The sequence below is a fragment of the Pituophis catenifer genome, unplaced genomic scaffold (genome assembly GCF_029215685.1).
Source record: "Pituophis catenifer annectens isolate HBS135680 unplaced genomic scaffold, rPitCat1.0.hap2 SCAF_9, whole genome shotgun sequence".
Taxonomy (NCBI): domain Eukaryota; kingdom Metazoa; phylum Chordata; class Lepidosauria; order Squamata; family Colubridae; genus Pituophis; species Pituophis catenifer.
In genome coordinates this window covers 24272671-24293106 of record NW_027256889.1, presented here as the reverse complement: position 1 = coordinate 24293106, position 20436 = coordinate 24272671, and the positions used below count along the sequence as shown (strand labels likewise).

The 20436-nt window shown below is 44.0% G+C and overlaps 1 protein-coding gene across 1 annotated transcript in view; it reads left to right on the top strand.

Annotated features, from left to right (window-relative positions):
• COL9A2 (collagen type IX alpha 2 chain) overlaps nucleotides 1-19659 on the top strand; it is a 71560-nt gene extending 51901 nt beyond the window's left edge. The window contains exons 24-32 of the mRNA XM_070949512.1: nucleotides 2659-2730; nucleotides 6149-6184; nucleotides 8083-8127; nucleotides 9221-9253; nucleotides 10062-10208; nucleotides 12990-13044; nucleotides 14375-14563; nucleotides 16574-16651; nucleotides 18247-19659. Coding sequence (XP_070805613.1) covers nucleotides 2659-2730; nucleotides 6149-6184; nucleotides 8083-8127; nucleotides 9221-9253; nucleotides 10062-10208; nucleotides 12990-13044; nucleotides 14375-14563; nucleotides 16574-16651; nucleotides 18247-18446 — 855 coding nt within the window. The 3' untranslated portion in view covers nucleotides 18447-19659. The remainder of the gene's footprint in view (nucleotides 1-2658; nucleotides 2731-6148; nucleotides 6185-8082; nucleotides 8128-9220; nucleotides 9254-10061; nucleotides 10209-12989; nucleotides 13045-14374; nucleotides 14564-16573; nucleotides 16652-18246) is intronic.
• The last annotated feature ends 777 nt before the right edge of the window (nucleotides 19660-20436 follow it).

The following is a 20436-nucleotide window of genomic DNA, read 5'->3' as shown; positions in this document are numbered from 1 at the left end:
TAAATAAGGTGGATACAGGTCATCAGTGCCAAATTGCCTGATAGTAAGGTAAAGGGACGTGGTGGCTCAGTGGCTAAGACGCTGAGCTTGTCGATCAAAAGGTCGTCAGTTCATTGGTTTGAATCCCTAGTGCCGCGTAATGGAATGAGTTCCGATTACTTGTCCCAGTTTCTCCCAACCTAGCAGTTCGAAAGCACGTAAAAAATGCAAGTAGAAAAATAGGGACCACCTTTGGTGGGAAGGGAACAGTGCTCTGTGCGCCTTCGGCATTGAGTTATGCCGGCCAGATGACCACGGAGACGTCTACAGACAGCACTGGCTCTTTGGCTTTGAAATGGAGATGAGCACCGCCTCCTAGAGTTGGGAATGACTAGCACATATATGTGAGGGGAACCTTTACCTTTACCTAAGTTATAGGTAAAGGTTCCCCCACACATGCATGCTAGTCATTTCCGACTCTAGTGGGCGGTGCTCATCTCCGTTTCAAAGCTGAAGAGCCAGCGCTGTCTGAAGATGTCTCCGTGGTCATGTGGCCGGCATGATTAAATGCCAAAGGTGCACAGAACGCTGTTACCTTCCCACCAAAGGTGGTCCCTATTTTTCTACTTGCATTTTTTATTTGCTTTCGAACTGCTAGGTTGGCAGAAGCTGGGACAAGTAACGGGAGCTCATTCCGTTACGCAGCACACTAGGGATTCAAACTGCTGAACTGCCAACCTCCTGGTCGACAGTATTGCCTGATAGTAGGGTCAGCTATATTTAAGGCAAGAACACTTAGCTTGCTAATTGTTTAGCTTTCTCTAACCCTATGAAAAGAGCCTGTTTTCTGTAGTGGTGAAGGCATCAGGTCAGAAACTGGGAGTCTGTGAGTTCTAGTTCCATCTTAGACACATACATACCTAGCTGGGTGACCTTGGGCACGCCACTCACTTTCTCTCAGCCTTAGGAGAAGGACAATGGCAAACCAATTCTGAAAGTCCTTGCCAAGAAAACTGGAAACATGTCCAATCTCCCCAAAACTGGACACAACTGAATGGAACAAAAATTTAATCATCTTACTCTTGGAGGACACCCTTATACTTAGAAAAAATGAAACCAGCCATGACCTGTGGTTAATGCAAAGATTCATATTGAATTTAATGCATTTAATCTAATGAATTTAGATCCTTTACATCAAACAAGGGCCTGGTGGCTCAGCAGACTGATAGCATTGTGATTAACACCAGCTGTCTGCAATTACTGTAATCTTTGAACGGCCACTCAACAAATGGTTGTACACGGGGTGAATTCTACTTACCTTCCCAACTGGTTCAGAAGTGCGTGCGCGGACCCTCTGCACATGCACAGAGGGTAAAAAACAGGTTACTTCCTGGTTAAAATTTCCTGGTTAAAACCAGGAACTAAAGATGACCGGGCAAGTGGGTGGAGCCTCACGCCGCCATCGCTACCGGTTCTCCGCACCACCAGCCACTATCGCTATACAAAAGTATGAAGGCTATTGCTTAACGCATTGTAAGCCGCCCTGAGTCCCCAAGAAGGGTGGCATATAAATCAATTTAAAAAAAAAAAAATCAAGATGCAAAACAGAGGGGCTACTGGCCACGTCGGACTTCAGAGCTATCTCCCCCACCCTCAATTTATGGCTTTAGCATGTATCCACCAGGCAGGATAGAAGTTATTGCTGTTTAATTAACAACACTTTGCTTTTATGAATTGTATATCTTTCAGACAGCCAGTGAAAGTAGCTAAGCTATATTGCATAAAATCTTTGCCAGCTATTCTTTCGTGGCCCGCAGATACAGTAAAACTTTGATTTTATGGCCCAACTGGGAGGGAAGAATGCATTAAATCCAAATACACACAATCTACAGACATTATCTGGACTGATTCACCAAAATTTATTCTTTGGCAAATTCAATTTATTTATTTATTTATTTATTTATTATTTATTGGTTCGATTTATATGCCGCCCTTCTCTGGAGACTCAGGGCGGCTTACAATGCATTAAGCAATAGCCTTGTATATACCTGCTTAGTAGGGCTTTTGGCCCCTCCTAAGCGGTGTTCTTTTATATACAAAGTCAGCTTATTGCCCCCACAATCCGGGTCCTCATTTTACCTACCTCAGAAGGATGGGAGGCTGAGTCAACCTTGACCCTGGTGAGATTTGAACTCGCAGTTATTGCAGGCAGCTGGCAGCTAAGTGCTACTTAACAGCACTTTAGTCCACTGCACCACCAAGGCTCTTGTTTTTGTCCCTTCCATCCTATTCCATCCCCTCAAAACCTATTGAGAGAGGTCCCTTGGCGCTCTGTGAGCTTAGTTATTTCCTTGCAGAAGTTTCATGACCCAAATTAGCTAAGATTATCAGTTCTAGAAGGGAGTGGGGTTTGCTCTCTATATACAAGTGCACTGATAATATTACCTAGTTGGGTCATGAAATGCCTGCAAGAAAACAAGCAAACTCAGAGTGCACCAAGGATTCCTCATTTCAACCCTGAGCTATAAATATTCTCCTTTATTGATTAAAGTCCATTAAATGAAAAATTCAGGCTTTATTGTAGGAGCAAGAGACTGCTTGGTTATCTGTATCTGTCTTTGTTCTTGTCTTCTTTTTTTTTGCCTCCATTTCCTTTTCCTTTTTTTTCTTCCCTTTCAGGGCCCTAAAGGAGACCAGGGGCCCCCTGGAATTCCAGGGCCACAGGGACTCCCAGGAGTTAAAGGCAGCAAGGTAATATTATGATCTTCCTGACTTGAAGTCAAAATTCTGTGATCAGCAATGGTCAATTTAAAAGCTCTGATTAAAAAAAAAAAACACTCTGCAAGATTTTTGTCTTTGCAATCCCCATTTTAATAATAGCCATAGGGTACAAATCAGTGGTGAAATCTAAAATTTGTTACTACCAGTTCTGTGGGCGTGGCTTGGTGGGAATGGGGGGTTAATGTGACTGGGTGGGCGTGGCCATTTTTTTTTTTTACTTTTAAAACCATTTTTTCTACAACCTCTTCGGCGAAGAGGTTGTAAAAAAAATGCTTTCAAAAGGCTCTGACGATCCCAGCTGAGTTGCCTGATCAGCAGAGGCTTTTTTAAAAAGCCTCTGCTGATCAGGCAACTCAGCTAGGATCGTCAGAGGCATTTAAAAGAAAAAAAGGTTTTTTTTCTTTTAAAAGCCTTTGAAAATCCAAGCTCAGCCACGTGATCATCAGAGGCTTTTTTTTTTACTTTTAAAAGCATTTTTTCGGCCGAAGAGGTTGTAGAAAAAATGCTTTTAAAAGTTAAAAAAAAGCCCCTGATGATTGTGCGGCTCAGCTGGGCATGGGGGGTGGGCAGGGATTTTTGCTACCGCTTCTCCGAACCACCCGCCTCCATCGCTACTGGATCAGGTGATCTGGTCCGAGTTGGGAGCATTTCACCAATGGTACAAATAAGCAATCAAATCATATTAGGAAACAGTCAATATAAATCGTAAGGATACAAGCAACAAAGTTATAGTCATAGAGTCATAAGTGGAAGGAGATGGGTGGTGGGAACGATGAGAAGATTAATAGTAGTGCAGACTTAGTGAATAGTTTGACAGTGTTGAGGGAATTATTTGTTTAGCAGAGTGATGGCATTCGGGGAAAAACTGTCCTTGTGTCTAGTTGTCTTGGTGTGCAGTGCTCTATAGCGTCGTTTTGAGGGTAGGAGTTGAAACAATTCAACAGGATGCGAGGGGTCTGTAAATATTTTCCCAGCCCTCTTTTTGACTCGTGCAGTGTACAGGTCCTCAATGGAAGGCAGGTTGGTAGCCATTGTTTTTTCTGCAGTTCTAATTATCCTCTGAAGTCTGTGCCTGTCTTGTTGGGCTGCAGAACCAGAGGGGAGGAGAAGCTGCTTAGAGAACAGATTTGTTTTTCTTTTAACAACGCTGTAATCCCTTGCATCAGGATGGAGTCAGAGTAACTGAATGGAGCTCAAGAGTTTACTGGCCAGATGCCTAGGTGGAGTTTACAACACACAATTACTCATTGCACCCAAAGAGAGAAATATCTGCCGCTACCTAGGATCAAACTCACAGCCTCCTGATTGTGAGGCGAGAACTCCACCTCTAAGCCACCACACTGCTCTGCCTAGAGAACAGATAAGAGAGGGAATAACCCATGCTGCATGATGGGTGGAGAAAGAGGGTCAGAAAGAAGGCCCTTCCTAAGTTCTCGGGCTCAAAAGGTGATTTGTACTTGCAATATTCTGTTTACGCAGACTTACAGTAAAGTACAATTAGCTGATCTGGTTGTGGTTGAGGGTTCATTCTCCAAGCTCCTGGTTTGGTTCCTGAACATTTCATTACCAGGCTAGGTAACATCTTCAGCGGAATTTAGGAGGTGTCAGTGTCATTTTACTTCTGTTTATAAGGGCTTCAGGTGTGGGTGTGTCAAGTGAGGGTCTTGTGGTGAGTCATCAGTGAGTCTTGTGATGGGGAGGTGTCATTGCGAGGTGAACTGGTAGTGGGGCAGTGGTAAAATCCAATTTTTTTTACTACCGGTTCTATGGGCGTGGCTTGGTGGGCGTGGCTTGGCTTGGTGGGCGTGGCAAGGGAAGGATACTGCAAAATCTCCATTCCCACCCCACTCTGGGGCCAGACAGAGGTGGTATTTGCCGGTTCTCCAAACTTCTCAAAATTTCCACTACCGGTTCTCCAGAACTTGTTAGAACCTGCTGGATTTCACCCCTGTGGTAGGGATTGCGTGGGTTGTTTGAGGGTCGGTGCTGTCTCTGGTTGGCTGTGTGGTTGATTTGGAATCTGAGGGGTTCGTAGGCTGGTTGTCGGTCAGTGGGACCTGATGTAATCTCCTTATCAGAAGACACATCACAAAACCCATCACAAGACTCACTGATGACTCACAGCTGGCTCGTCACAAGACCCTCACTTGACATACCCACACCTGAAGCCCTTATAAACAGAAGAACACAGACACCCCCTAACCTCCATTGAAGATGTAACCTAGTCTGGTAACAAAACATTCGGAAACCAACCACAAGCTTGGAGAACCCATCCTCATCCTACCCCTGGGTTACAGATATTTGTCATCTGGTTGTTTCTTCTTACCTGGTCTAACTCGGAAGGCTTACATCTTTCATTATGCCGCTGCGGATTATGTCCTCTCTTATCTGACCATTTCCTTGGCAGCATCTCTTACCTCCAAGGCAGTGATGGGTTGCCCCCCGGTTCGGACCGGTTTGCAGGAACCGGTAGTAAAACCAGTGGGAAGCTCTGTCCACTGACCCAGACGTCATCATAGGTGATCTGCGCATGTGCAGAAGAGTGCGCATGCGCGAGCGTGCGGGCATGATGTGAACCGGTAGTAAAGGTAAATAGAACCCACCCCTGCTCCAAGGTCTTTCTCATATAGCATTATATCACTTTGGGCTGTAGCTCTGCCTACTCCTTTATTCAGCCCTACCACCATCGGCCTACAAGGCAGTTCTTAACACTCTTAGTCCTCATTGAGACCCTGAATGAGCCAAAAAGTGGCTTGTCTTGATCTGGATAACATTGAAGTTGATGGCCCAGAATAGGGACTTGGATTGTTAATTAGAATGCTGCTAGTAAGAACAATATAAGAACCTTGTGGGACAGAGGTGAAATGCTCCTGGTTCGGACCGGTTCGACCGAACCGGTAGTAACGGAGGCCGGTGGTTCAGAGAATCGGTAGCGATGGCGGCACGAGGCTCCACCCACCCGCCCAGTCGTCGTTACTTCTTAGTTTTAACCAGGAAGTAACCTGTTTTTTACCCTCTGGGCATGAGCAGAAGGGTTTGTGCATGCGCAAAGGGTCCAAGTGTGCACATGATGTGCGCAAGCAAAGAAAGCATGTGCGCACGGTGTGTGCACGGTGGGAAGGTAAGTAGATTTCACCCCTGTTGTGGGATCAGAATTATTTGGTTTTCTGTAGTAGCCAACCAGCTATCCATTGAAATCCCATAACTGGCATCAGTCTAGTCATTCCCAAATGATAGTGGTCATGATTAGATTATCTAGTTTTCCTGGCTATTCAATTTGGGAATTGTGTAGTCCCAAACCATCTGGAATAAACCCATTGAAAACCTTCTCAGAGTGCTTGATTCCACATCTTCTAAATTTCATATTTTCCCCTTTTCTTCTCTGTAGGGCTTCCCGGGAAGAAGTGGATCCAAAGGCGGCATCGTAAGTACATCTGTTGCATTTTTTCCTCCCTTTTAATCATCGTTACTACACAGCTACCCTAGTGAAGCAACCAGCAATTTATTGCCTACTCTTTTGATCATAATTAATTTCTTTTAAGTTTTGTTCTGGCGGTGCCTTCAGCATAAAATATTCCCTAGGCAGCTAACAAAACATACAAAGAGTTATACAATTAATCCATAGAAATCAATGGAGAAACAGCAGCAGATGCAGCCTGGTCAATAACTATGAAATAAATAAGGAAAAACAGAAAGATTTCTGTTAGCTCAGAGAGTCTCGGCACATGCGGGCAAGTGGAAAGTTTAAATGGCCTGGGATAACGGAGAAAAACGGGTATCGAATTCTCACAACTGCAGCCCATGTTCCTAGAAGTAAGATTCACACGGGCTTCCTTTAAGGAGCTTTAAGACCAACAATTCTGGGTTAGAATACAGAATCTCGAGAAGTGAGATAAGAACCCTCCAGCTTTCTTTTATTAGTGCATTCATTAAGGCAGGATTTCTCCAAAGCTTTTCAAGGTCTTTTTTTCCCCAAGCAATCTGCACGATGAGCTAAGAATCTCTTTTTGCAAAAAAATCAGCAACGTTTCCCCTCCGATTGGCTGATTATTTGAGTCAACTGCAGCTCAAATGGGCTTCTACGATATGGATTAGGTGGGCTTCCTGCAGCCCTCCCCCCAGAATGCCTTTGCTGCCTCTACCCCCCCCCCCTACCAGGATCCTTGAAATTACACTGCTGGTATGCAATAAAATGGCTGAATTTTGGAGGTTGCAGTTGACTCCTCTTCAAATGGGGAGGAAATGTAGCAGGAGGGAGAACCCTTCTACATAGCCAGCCCCAGCCCCCAAAAAGTGGGCTGACTGAGCTTGACCCTATCAATTCCACCAGCAGATCTAAAGACGGACATGTATAAAAGGGGCGCAGTCAATCATTGCCATGCCCACAATGTTATTTTCATTCTGTTGACTTGAAGCATCAGATCCTGTGGATGTCTCTGTCCAGAGGTCAAGCTATCTCCAAACTTAAAAGTTAAGAAGCATCTTCTCTCTGCTCCAGTAGCTAGAGGGCCTCTCTTCATCTAGGGCAGAGGTCTTCAAACTTGGCAGCTTTAAGACTTGTGGACTTCAACGCCCAGAATTCTCCAGCCAGCTATGCTGGCTGGAGAATTCTGGGAATTGAAGTCCACAAGTCTTTAAGTTGCCAAGTTTGAAGACCTCTGATCTAGGACCTTCCAGATCAGACCTGGGCATTTTATGGTCCCCGGGCCACATCTAGCCCTCTGACTGTCCATGTCTGGTCTGTGTGAGGTCAATTAGAAATAAAAAATAAATAAGTGAGCTGCAGGGGGTGGGAGAAGAAGCCAAGTGGGACCAGTTTTGCATAGTCACAGTAGGCTCCTTCAGTTGGCTGGTGGTTGGTAGAGGGTGAAGAGAGAAAGCACTTTTCTGTACCTGTGCAGCGCTGCCCTCCTTGCCTGGAGCAGCCTGATGAGGCAGTGGCAGTGTTCATTGCATGAAAGGACTGTGTTAGAGTTTGCAGCAATCCATCCAGCACACAAGTGAAGAATTCAGCAGGATTCACGTATAAAGAAACTTCTTTATATGTAGTAGCATAAAGCATGATGCATGTATACAATACCCATGCAGCAGAAACCAGAACTCAGAATCCAGAAGCACAGAATCTATATAATCACAGAAGCAATGATGCAAGGACAAATAACTCTTTTATACATAACAGTCAAGCTAAACCACACCCAGGCTCCAAACTATCTGAGTCACCAAATAGTCCCTGTTGGCTGACCTGTTGCCATGTCTATTCCAATTCATGAACTCTTATACACTGACAGATTATTATTATGGCTTATTCTTCTTTTCTCATAGGGGAATCCTGGTGTTGAAGGCCTTTCTGGAGGAAAGGGGCAGAAGGTGAGAAGATCTACAGCAAAGTTTCTTAATCTCAGCCCTTTTAACAGGGGTGGACTTCAACACCCAGAATTCTCCAGCCAGCAGGAGGAAGTTGAAGTCCATCCCTTTTAATTATTAACGAGCAATTTCCAGAAGTGATTAAGAAAGGAAATAGGTGACTCCAGCATCCTTTCAAGGGGCTGACTGTCCTTTGAGTGAAAGAGCCATTCCCTTGGCTCCCAGAGCTCTGTACCTGCTGGAGACCATGTCTTACAGTCTCCTGATGGAGAGCTGCTGTCTGGAGTTAATGTGGGTGATCCTGTGTCCTCTCCGTGTCCAGAGAGGAATTCTGAGAAGCTGGTTAATTTGCCAGCTCCTTGATAAAATAACGGAGTTGGAAGAGACCCTGGAGGTATTCTAGTCCAGCCTCCTCAAGCAGGAGGCCCTATATCCGTGATGGCGAACCTATGGCACACGTGCCACAAGTGGCACGCGGAGCCCTCTCCGTGGGCACGTGAGCCATCGCCCAGCTCAGCTCCATCCTGCATGCGCGCATGCCTCCTGCCGGCCAGCTGATTTTCGGGTCTCTGCCATGCATGCGTGAGGGGGAGGTGCATACGGGAGATGCGTGCGCATGCTGGGGCCAAGAGGGTTGCACACGCATGCGGGGGGAGCGGGGGGTCCGCCGCGGCCCATTTTTGGTCCCAGGAGGCTGCAGGGAGGCCTGCTAGGCCCAAAACTGGGTGGGGGGTTTGCACATGCATGTGTGAGGGGTTGGGCGGAGCACTGGGGGTCATGCGCACGGGTACAGGGGGAGGGTGGGGTGTTGCGCATGCATGCGCGGGGGTCATAGAGCGATGGGGGTGTTGCGCATTGCATTATGGGTGCAGGCACTTTCGGCACGCGATGACAAAAAGGTTATCCATCACTGCCCTATACCATTTCAGTCAGACAAGTGGCTGTCCAGTCTCTAAAAGCCTCCAGTGATGGAGCGCCCTCTGCTTCTGAAGGCAACTTCTGTTCCACTGGTTAATTGTTCTTCCCCAGAAGTCTCAAAACCTCTTTACCTATTTGGAGCCTCACCTAAACATTTCTCTTTGTTCTTTATTTTTAGGGTGAATTGGGGGAACCTGGACCAAAGGGGCAGGTAATTATTTGCTATTGTATCTGATTTTGATCATTGTGGTTTATCTTGGGTATCCACATATATATATAAATATGGAAAAATATATAATAACTTTTATGATTGGGGATGAGAAATAATTTTTCTTATGCGGGAAAAAAGGCTTGAATAATGGGTTACTTATGCTAAGAACAAAATGATAATTTTGGCGGATCTGCAACTTTATATAAAAAATAGTTTTTATATCTCTGTAGCTTATCCCTTGCATGCACCATATAATTGCACTGTTTTACATTTTTAACACCTTCAAATAGCAAAGAATAAAAAATTGATAATAAATGTTAAGGCAAACATCAGGCAATTTTCTTTAACATAATACAAAGCCACGTTTGTTACTCGCTGGAAGATTTTTGCATCAATGATTTTTAAAATAGCTGGATCTTTTCTTTTTTTTTTTTTCCTTTCCTCTCAGGACGCCTTTCTCACTTTTAAAAATTATTGGAGGATCCCAAAAGAGTTTTTTGTTTATATGAGTTATACTTTTTGATATTTACCGCATTAAAAATTAAAATGGATGCATCTGTTTCTAGTTTTGCTTCTCACCATTTGATGGGATTTTAATACAGGCGGTGCTCAGTTAATTGGGCCCAGCAACTCACTTGCTAAGTGAAAAAATCCCATGACTATGTCAATTTACAATGACACTTCCAGCAGTTCCACTTCCGATTGTTAATTGAATCATGGGCACACCCGCTGGGGAATTCTGGGAGTTGAAGACCACACAACTTAAAGTTGCTGAGGTTAAGAACCACTGCTCTTGTCCTTTTCACAGCCAGGCATCCGTGGGGAGCCTGGTTTTCCTGGACCTCCTGGAGACATCGGAGCACCTGGAGTCAGAGGTTTCCCAGGACCTCCTGGCCCTCGAGGACCTAATGGGGAACGTGGTGTACCTGGAATGCCTGGGTTGCGAGGTGCCCCGGTAAGTAAATGTCATAAAAGTTCCATGTCGTGGTGGCATGCCACTCCAGAGCTGGCCTATCGGCAGTTAGGTGGCTCAGTGGCTAAGACATTTGAGCTTGTCAATCAGAAAGGTCGGCAGTTCGGCAGTTCGAATCCCTAGTACAAGTCTCCTGCGTGAGCAGGGAGTTGGACTCGGGTGAAATCCAGCAGGTTCTGACAAGTTCTGGAGAACCGGTAGCGGAAATTTTGAGCAGTTCGGAGAACCGGCAAGTACCACCTCTGGCTGGCCCCAGAGTGGGGTGGGAATGGAGATTTTGCAATATCGTTTCCCCAGGAGTGGGGAGGGAATGGGGATTTTGCAGTATCCTTCCCCTTCCCTGCCCACCAAGCCACACCCACAGAACTGGTAGTAAAAAAAATTGGATTTCCCCACTGGTTGGACTAGATGACCTCCAAGATCCCTTCCAGCTCTTGTTACTGTTAACTATAAAATGTACAGACTTGAAGTTCAGAATTCTTTATCCTGTGTGGCCGTTGAGGAGAATTTTAGGGGTTCATTTCCACACCCTCTGAAGGATGGTGTCAACCTGTTATATACCTCACTACAGAAGAGTAGATCTCTAAGATCTTCTTTTTCTTTTAAGATCTACTGGGGAGGTTTCATTATGGGCCTGTGCATGCAAGTTCTGTCTTCTAATTAAGTATCATCATCTTAGGCAGAATTTTTCTGGCATGGAATTGCCCGATCCGGTAGCGATGGAGGCGGGTGGTTCGGAGAACCGGTAGCAAAAATCCCTGCCTCCCCCCCATTGCCCAGCTGAGCTGCGCAATCATCAGAGGCTTTCTTTTAAATTTTAAAAAGCATTTTTTCTACAACCTCTTCGGTGAAAAAAATGCTTTTAAAAGTAAAAAAAAAAAGCCTCTGATGATCGTGCGGCTCAGCTGGGATCGTCAGAGGCATTTAAAAGAAAAAAAACCCTTTTTTTCTTTTAAATGCCTCTGACGATCCCAGCTGAGTTGCCTGATTGGCAGAGGCTTTTTAAAAAAACCTCTGCCGATCAGGCAACTCAGCTGGGATCGTCTGAGCCTTTTGAAAGCATTTTTTTTACAACCTCTTCACCGAAGAGGTTGTAGAAAAAATGGTTTTAAAAGTAAAAAAAAAAAAACATTGGCCACACCCACCCAGTCACATTAACCCCCCCTTCCCACCAAGCCACATCCACAAAACTGGTAGTAACAAATTTTAGATTTCACCACTGGGGAGTACTGACCTTACTTGGGATACTTGTCAAAGATTAGTGTGCTACTGCTCTGACCTGGCCTTCCAATTGCAGGGTGCCTCTTTCATTGGGTGACTCAACCCTTCCCCCTTCAGAGGTTCAGTCTTCGAGGGGGCTGCCCACTCCAACTTGAAATGAGTCTGCTTTGGAAGGACTTTGATCCTTTGATCCTTGACTTTTGAGAGCCATTTCATTACTGTGAAAAAAACAGACTGTTTGGCAGGTCTCTTCTGAGGTGCCCCTGCACAAGTCCCTTCTCACTGAGATAATCTGCTAGATGCAGAGACGTTCCTCCAGAGTGCCAGCATTTAAATACAATTTCGCTTTCATGAAAGACATTCTGGCGAAGCACCAGGACTACAAGCGGTGTAAGTGAAGGATCTTCAGGAGTAGGAAAATATGGTTCTTAGCATTCCTCTTGAAACCATGTAAGCTGAAGTCAAGGACCTTCCGCTTACGTGGTTGCAAGAGGAATGCTAAGCACCATAACTTCCTATTCCTGAGTTTTTTGTAATGTTTTAATTAAACTATAGCAACATCTCTCTGTCTTTCTCTCTCCCTCTCCCCCTCTTTCTCTTTCTTTCTCTCTCTCTCCCTATCTCTGTCTCAGTCATCTCAATCATCTCTGTCTATACATACAGTATATACTGGTACAGATGCATATACATATACATATAAATACCGGATTTTTTGGCGTATAAGATGCACTCAACAATGAACTAAAGAGCCACCATGAGTGAGCTGTTGGACAGCATTACTTGGTCCGTTGTGTGGATGTTTGGGTGGTTTAGGGGTGGGGAATTGTGGTGGGTGGGGATTGTCATGTGAATTGGGTCTGGTCTCTGGGTGTTAAGTGAATTTTGTTGTATGGGTATACTGTGTATACACGTACAGTGACAATAAAGTTGTTGTTATTACCATGTTTCCCTGAAAATAAGACCCTGTCTTATATTTCTTTGAACCCTGAAATAAGCGCTTGGCCTTATTTTCATGGAGGTCTTATTATTTTGGGGTGCGTGGACCAAGACGGGGCTCCTCTTGCCATCTTACCTGATTTCCAGCTCTGTGTTTAAATATTTTCAGGAGGGCTTATTTTCGGGGGGAGGGGGCTTATTTTAGTGCATGCTCTCAAAAGCCTTATTGGACTTATTATCAGGGGATGTCTTATTTTCGGGGAAACAGGGTATTATTATTATCATTATTATTATTATCATCATCATCATCATCATCATCATCTATCCAGCATATAAATTTCCACTAAAAAGCATCTGTGGCTGAAGATTTCTGGGTGTGGGGTGTGGGGTGTGAGGGTGGGGAAAGGAATGACAGGCTCGAGCCCAGATGCTGGTAGGCAATTGAAGTCTTAAAGCAGACCAGTTTTTTTACAGACACTGCTTGAGTATAATAAACTTGAAGCCTCCCTGCGGGGATCTCAGGTCCTGACAAACTGATTTAAGAATGTTGCTGGTGTGATGATGTAGGAGAAGATCACAATCCTCGGCTTCTCTTCCATTCTCCAGGGCAGGGACACCGGAGATCAGCATATTGTTGATGTCGTGATCAAGATGCTACAAGGTCAGTGTATCAAAAGGGCACCACTGGCCAAACCACACACTAACCAATGTGATGACCCAGGGCCAAATGGAAATTAAAGCTCATGAATCAAATACCACAAACTTGGCAGTGATTGATCCCTCTGGGCCTGGTACTCGTCTGGAGACGTATTTGGGGGTTGCAGCTGGGTTTCCTGATTGACGTTATGTGACATCCCTCGAAATGTGTGACTTTTTTAGCATGTTTCATTGAAATGGGCTTGTGTGAACCTCCATCCTCGTGCTTAAAATCCATCCCCAACTCTCCCTAACTACAGCCTGAATTTTGCCCCATTGAAATTCTGCTGGCCAGTTTTTAGTACCATCTAAGTCAGGGTGGAGAACAAGGCCCCTTTATGTCTTGTGGACCTCAACTCCCAGAATTCCTGAGCCAGCCATTTTAATATGTAAGACTCAGGATCTAAGGCAGGGATGGGGAACGATGGCCCTTTTATGATTTGTGGACTTGCAACTCCCAGGATTCCTGAGCCACCATGACTGGCTCAGGAATTCTGGGAGTTGAAGTCCACAAGTCATAAAAGGGCCATCGTACCCCACCCCTGATCTAAGCAGAGGCAATCCCTAGTCAATATTGCCCAGGCTCAAAAGCTAAGCAGGATCAATTCCTGAAGGAAGAACCATCAGGGAATACAAAAGCTATAGGCTAGATTGGGAGGTTGAATAAAAGATATGTACCGTGTTTCCCCGAAAATAAGACCCTATCTTATATTTTTTTTGAACCTCAAAATAAGCGCTTGGCCTTATTTTCGGGGAGGTCTTATTATTTTGGGGCACGTGGAACAAGACAGGACTCTTCTTGCCATATTATCTGATTTCCAGCTCTGCTTTTAAATATTTTCGGGGACGGCTTATTTCAGTACATGTGCTCAAAAGCCCGATTGGGCTTATTATCAGGGGATGTCTTATTTTCGGGGAAACAGGGTACAACTGTTCCATATTCATATCTTCCAAGTTCCCAGGAATCAAGCAGCAGTTACAGAATACCTGGTTATGATTTAATCCATTTTCTGAATGTCTACTTCAGTAACTTGAATCGTAAGCTAACAAACTAGCCGGGTTCGTATAAAACATTAATCTAGAAATCGTTGAACCGAATGAAAACTAATCCAGCTCATCATGTTGTGCAAATACAGCTGCTAGGATGGTAATTAACGCCGTTGTGTAAACACAGCTGTTGAGGAGCAAAGTACATTTGTGGAGAAACATGCCTTCACGGTCAACCTCCTGAATTTGGGAAGGATGGCGGAGGACACCTGGGAGATGAAGCTTCTCTTTTCATCTTTGCCTTCCAGAACAACTGGCCGAGTTAGCTGTGAGTGCGAAAAGAGAAACTTTGGGTGGAAGTGGCATGATGGGACCACCCGGCCCTCCAGGGCCTCCTGGACCACCTGGCTCCCAAGGCCCCCATGGACATCCTGGTTCCCGTGGTCTTCCAGGAATCCTAGGAGCTGTTGGACAGATAGGCAACACTGGACCCAAAGGTAGGTAGAGGTCTTGGCATGGGAACTTCATGTAAGGTTTTGTTATCTGATGAGGGTTTAGAAGACGTGAATAGACACCTGCAAATTTATTCCTGATCAACGTGAAGAACTTTATCCTTGAAGTTCCCAGAGAAACCATTAGAAAGAAATTACAAAATAGCCCATCCAATTCTTTAGGAAACATGTGGGTTCTAAATAGGGAATTCTTCCTTTGCCAACCTTTCAACAAATCTTGCTAAAGAAGACTTGATTCATACTGGGAGAAGAATTACTCTCACCAAGAGTCAAGTGCCCAAAAGCTAGATGCCTCATCTCTACTTATTGGATATTAACAACATCTGGAATTAATTCCCTAGAGCAGGGGTCTCCAACCTTGTCAACTTTAAGACTTGTAGACTTCAACTCCCAGAATTCCTCAGCCAGCTTTGCTTTGCTGAAGAATTCTGGGAGTTGAAGTCCACAAGTCTTAAAGTTGACAAGGTTGGAGACCCCTGGCCTAGAGAATCTTACCAGGAACATCTGTTCAATCCCCTAATATTTTGGATGGCACCTTTATCTTGGTGCCACTGAAAATTCATCCTGAACTGAATTCAGCCTCTACCACTTAGGATTCCACAGTGGATCCTCCTGTTCTCCCTTTTTCAGTCTCACACGCTATGAAAAGTTTTGTTTTGTTTTTCCATTATAAATCATGTTATTGGGAGTTGTCATCCCAGTATAATTGCAGGATATCAAAAAAGGTTCCTGAAGTATTTTCTAAATAGAAACTGCATAATCCATCCAAGCACCAGAAACAGCTAAGGATTTCTATGGATTACATTTTATAGGTCAGTTACTTAGAGATAAGGGCTAGTGTCAGGTCTTAGAGGTGGCTCTGATCAGACTCCATATTTTGGAATTATATGGATAAAGGCTATAATAACAGATACTTAGAGATTCAGTTTGGTGTAATGGTTAAGGAACCAGTCTAGAAACAGAAGGTTGTGAGTTCTAGTTCTGCGTTAGGCACAATTCCAACTGGGTGATCTTGGGCCAGTCATTCTCTCTTAGCCCTAGGAAGGATGCAGTGGTAAACCACTTCTAAAATCATTGCCAAGAAAACTGTAGGGACTTGTCCAGGCAGTCATCAGGAGTCAGCATTGACCAGAAGCCACCAAACAAACCACAGAATTTTAAAAACCTGGTTATTTTTCTCCTTTTCCCCCTATTACACTCCAGTGAATTAGGGTGGAGCCAACCTGAGCTTCTTCCAAGTGTTTTCTCTCTGTCCTGGATTTATTTATTTATTTTATTTATTTATTTATTTTGTCAAGTACATATTAGATAATATATATAAGTATAAACATAATTTGAATACATGAAAAGAGTAAGTGAAAAGGAATATTAGGACAGGGACGGAAGGCACGCTGGTGCTCTTATGCACACCCCTTACAGACCTCTTAGGAATGGGGTGAGGTCAACAGTAGACAGTCTAAGGTTAAAGTTTTGGGGGGTTTGGGATGAAGCCACAGAGTCAGGTAGTGCATTCCAGGCATTGACCTCTCTGTTACTGAAGTCATATTTTCTGCAATCGAGTTTGGAACGGTTCACTTTAAGTGTGTATCTATTGTATGCTCATGTATTGTTGTGGTTGAAGCTGAAGTATTCATTGACAGGTAGGACATTGTAGCAGATGATTTTATGAGCTATGCTTAGGTCATACCGAAGGCGATGTAGTTCTAAGTTTTCTAAGCCCAGAATTTCAAGTCTGGTGGCATAAAGTATTTTGTTACGAGCAGAGGAGTGGAGGACTCTTCTTGTGAAATATTTCTGGACACGCTCAATTGTATTAATGTCTGATATGCAGTGTGGGTTCCATTTAAATGTTCCATTTAAAACATGTTTTTGTTTTTGAAATCCTTGCGGCTGTCTTTTAATTGGAAAGAACTGGAAAGGAGGTCCAGTCAAACAGTAGGTCTACAAAATGTGAATCTAATAAGAGTTAACGTTTGTGGTTTCCTTATCCCACAGGAAAGAGGGGTGAGAAAGGAGACCAGGGAGAACCTGGCCGTGGACATCAAGGGATGCCAGGGCCTCCAGGCATACCAGGTGAGAGGATCCTTTGAGTTACCTTGAGAGAAACAGGCCTGTAAGTTTGGGTTCCACCTCCAAGTGTGGAATAATTTCTAGAATTCCCAGTCATTCTAGCTAATCACTACACGGGATATCCTTGGAGGACATTCAGAGCCACTCAGGGTCACCTTTTAGGGGAGATGGGTGGCCTAAAGATTAATAAATAAAATAAATAGTTGTGGAAAAGTTCCATCTCGACACTGCACAAAATAAACCACAGGTGGATCTTTTGCAGTTTTAGAGAAAGTGCTGATATGTTTACAGCTATGGATTTGAGGTCATAAAATCAGTGCAGTGTAACTCTCTCTTTATAGCATAGCAGTTTCCCTAGAGAAAGATTTTGTTGTCTCTTCACTGGGAAAGAGGAAAGGAATTGTTCAATCATTTTTCATGGTGGGAGGGATGAAGGAGTTGCTGTCACAAAAAGGTCTGGAGGAGATGACTTTGGGGGATGTTATACATCTTCATTTAGTTATGGATACGATAGATTTTGTACTTACAAGAAAGGAGTGAAAGATCTATATCTGGAGAAGTAGAACAGTGGTATGAAGAAACAATGGCAGAAGAGACCTTGGGCTATAGAGGCTCTTTGATGATGTCTAGCTTCACCACAATGTCTTCTGCCCACCACCGCTTTCTAAACCAGGGGTCTCCAACCATGGCAACTTTAAGACTTACGGACTTTAACTCCCAGAATTTCTCAGCCAGCTGGCTGAGGACTTCTGGGAGTTGAAGCAGGGGTGAAATCCAGCAGGTTCTGACAGGTTCTGGAAAACCAGTAGTGGAAATTTTGAATAGTTCGGAGAACCGGCAAATACCACCTCTGGCTGGCCCCAGAGTGGGGTGGAAATGGAGATTTTGCAATATCCTTCCCCCAGGACTGGGGAGGGAATGGGGATTTTGCAATATCCTTTCCCCAGGAGTGGGGAGGGAATGGGGATTTTGCAATATCCTTCCCCCAGGAGTGGGGAGGGAATGGAGATTTTGCAATATCCTTCCCCCTAGAGTGGGGAGGGAATGGGGATTTTGCAGTATCCTTTCCCTGGAGTGGGGTGGGAATGGAGATTTTGCAGTAATCTGCCACGCCCACCAAACCACACCATACCCACCAAGCCATGCCCACAGAACCGCTAGTAAAAAAAATTGGATTTCACCACTGAGTTGAAGCCCACAAGTCTTAAAGTTGCCAAGATTGGAGACCTCTGTTCTAAACAATTGATATCAAGAGCTCTCAGGTCCAGGTAGAAACTTTTGGAGCTCTCAAGGGACGTCAGTCTGCATGTTCCTTCTTCACCAGACCTGAAGCATTGGCCATTAGGAGCTAGCTGGCCTCCAGTTTACATCAGCTTGGGTGTTAGATTTTGTTTGTTGCATGTCCAGGTGCTGTTGTTCAGGCCTTCCTTGCTGAAAGGTGATGGCAGTAAGTCGTGGCTACTAGAACATGAATTCTGAGACTTCACCCAAGTCTTTTTAGGTGGTGATGGGGCCTTCAGAACTTTGAGAAGCAATAGTGGTTGTGGAAGAGGGTAAGGCACGCCATCATAAACTGTACATGGTTTCATTTTTTCCAGGTCCCCCTGGTCAACCTGGTCAAGCTCTCAATGGCAAACATGGAGAGCGAGGTGTTCCAGGTGCTCCAGGAGAAGCAGGACGTGCTGGTTTACCTGGGCCTTCTGGCCTCCCTGGGTTTTGCGAGGCAGTCGTCTGCCTTGGGGCCTCTGCCTCAGCTCAGCTAACTGAAGTCGGTTCTGTCAAAGGACCTTCGTACTGAATGCTGTCAAGGGAAAGGGCTCCAGGGTGACATCGCTGATTCGTCAGAAGCTTCACTACTTGCATTAAGCAACGAACACACCAGGACTGGGCCCAAAGAGATGTGAAAGCCCCCAATCCAAAACCTCTTGACTGATGAGAAACCTTTGCTTGGATCTGAGCAGCCACACATATCTAGTCGCCTTTGTTGGTGAGAAGAATTTTGGACATTCTGAGTGGCGCCAAATAGAGATTCACATACGTGCAAACATTGTTGGCATCTTAGATCAAGCTTGAGTTTCTCATTGAAGGGTTGCTTCTTTTTTATTGATAAGAAATCATACAATCCCTCCCCTAACCCCCCAAAAAATATATATGCTATTTTGAGGAAATGAGGGAAAATTCTCATTTTGGGCCCCAATAATTTTTTTGAGGTAGAGTTCCACATGGTAGCTTTTTTTTTTTTTTATGTTTATGGGGTCCTTGGTGCTCCCTGAGCTTGGTTGTTTTCTTGCAGACGTTTCATTACCCATCTAGGTAACACCATCAGTTCTAGAAGGTACTAGGGCAAACCCTACTCTCTTCTGGCACCAAAGATGTTACAAAGTTTGGTAATGAAACATCCTTAATAAAACAACCAAGCCCAAAAAACACCAAGGAACCCACAGTTCAGCCTTGAAATAGCCTCTTCTAAAGTTTTTAATCTGTTCAGATATTTATATGATCTATGGACTATGTGGGAGAAATTCAAAATTCAGACAGAAAAAAAAATCCTTCAAAAATTGTATTATTTTTGTTATGTCCGTGAGTTTTTTTAAAAATCACTTGAGGTTTACTTCTTACAAACACATAGTAAAATATGTTACAAAATGTCTCCTTCTCAAGCAAAATCTCATGAGTGAATTGAGATAATTCTTGATTTACTGCCTCCCCCTCCATACTCCCATCATTTCAGCTGCTTTTGTACTGGGTGTCTAATTTCTTAACGTTTTGGCCAATTATATATTATTATATCAAGTTGGTTGATGGGATTGATCTGTCCAAATTAATTGCATTTTTAATTACAAAATTATCCTTTTTGATCTCCCTTTTTATTATAGTTATTATTTAATGATATACAATACTCAGTCTGAGTCATCTTCCCAAAGTTGTAAATCTTTGTAAAGTAAGGGTTTTTAAAGTAAATACTAATTAAAAAATATTTTTTTCTCCACAAAAGAAAACAAACAACATGAAGAATGAATATCAATGAACCTAACAGTTGTGTCCGATTCTCTTGATTTAACAGGCTTGTAAAACAGTTATTCTTCACTAATTATTCTTGTAAATTGATTAATCATCTTCATGAAAAAAAAAATTGGATCTTGATATTATTCTAGATGTCTGCTTGGATTACTCTGGAGGAACCCTTTAGTTTGGTCACTACACTATAAAATAAGTTCAGACTCTAGAAAGAGTGCAGAGAAGAGCAACAAAGATGATGAGGGGACTGGAGACTAAAACATATGAAGAACGGTTACAGGAACTGAGCCTGGCCAGTCTAGTGAAGAGAAGGACCAGGGGAGACATGATAGCTGTCTTCCAATACTTGAGGGGCTGCCACAGAGTGGAAGGGGTCAAGCTATTTTCCAAAGCACCTGAAGGCCAGACACAGAATAGTGGATGGAAACTGATCAAGGAGAGATTCAACCTAGAAATGAGGAGGAACTTTCTGACAGTGAGAACAATCAACCCATGGAACAGAAGTTGCCTTCAACAGTTGTGGGAGCTTCATCACTGGAGGCTTTCAAGAAGAGACTGGACTGTCATCTCTCAGAAATGGTGTAGGGCCTCCTGCTTGGGTGGGTGTTTGGACTAGATGACCTACAAATCCCTTCCAACTTTGTTATTCTTAACTTAAATATATAAGTTCTGTGAAAGTTAAGTGATGAAGAGAAGTCACGATGCCTACGGTATATGGAGGAAAATGGGAACTTTTAGTCAAGACTTGAAATAACTGCTAATTTCCTAAC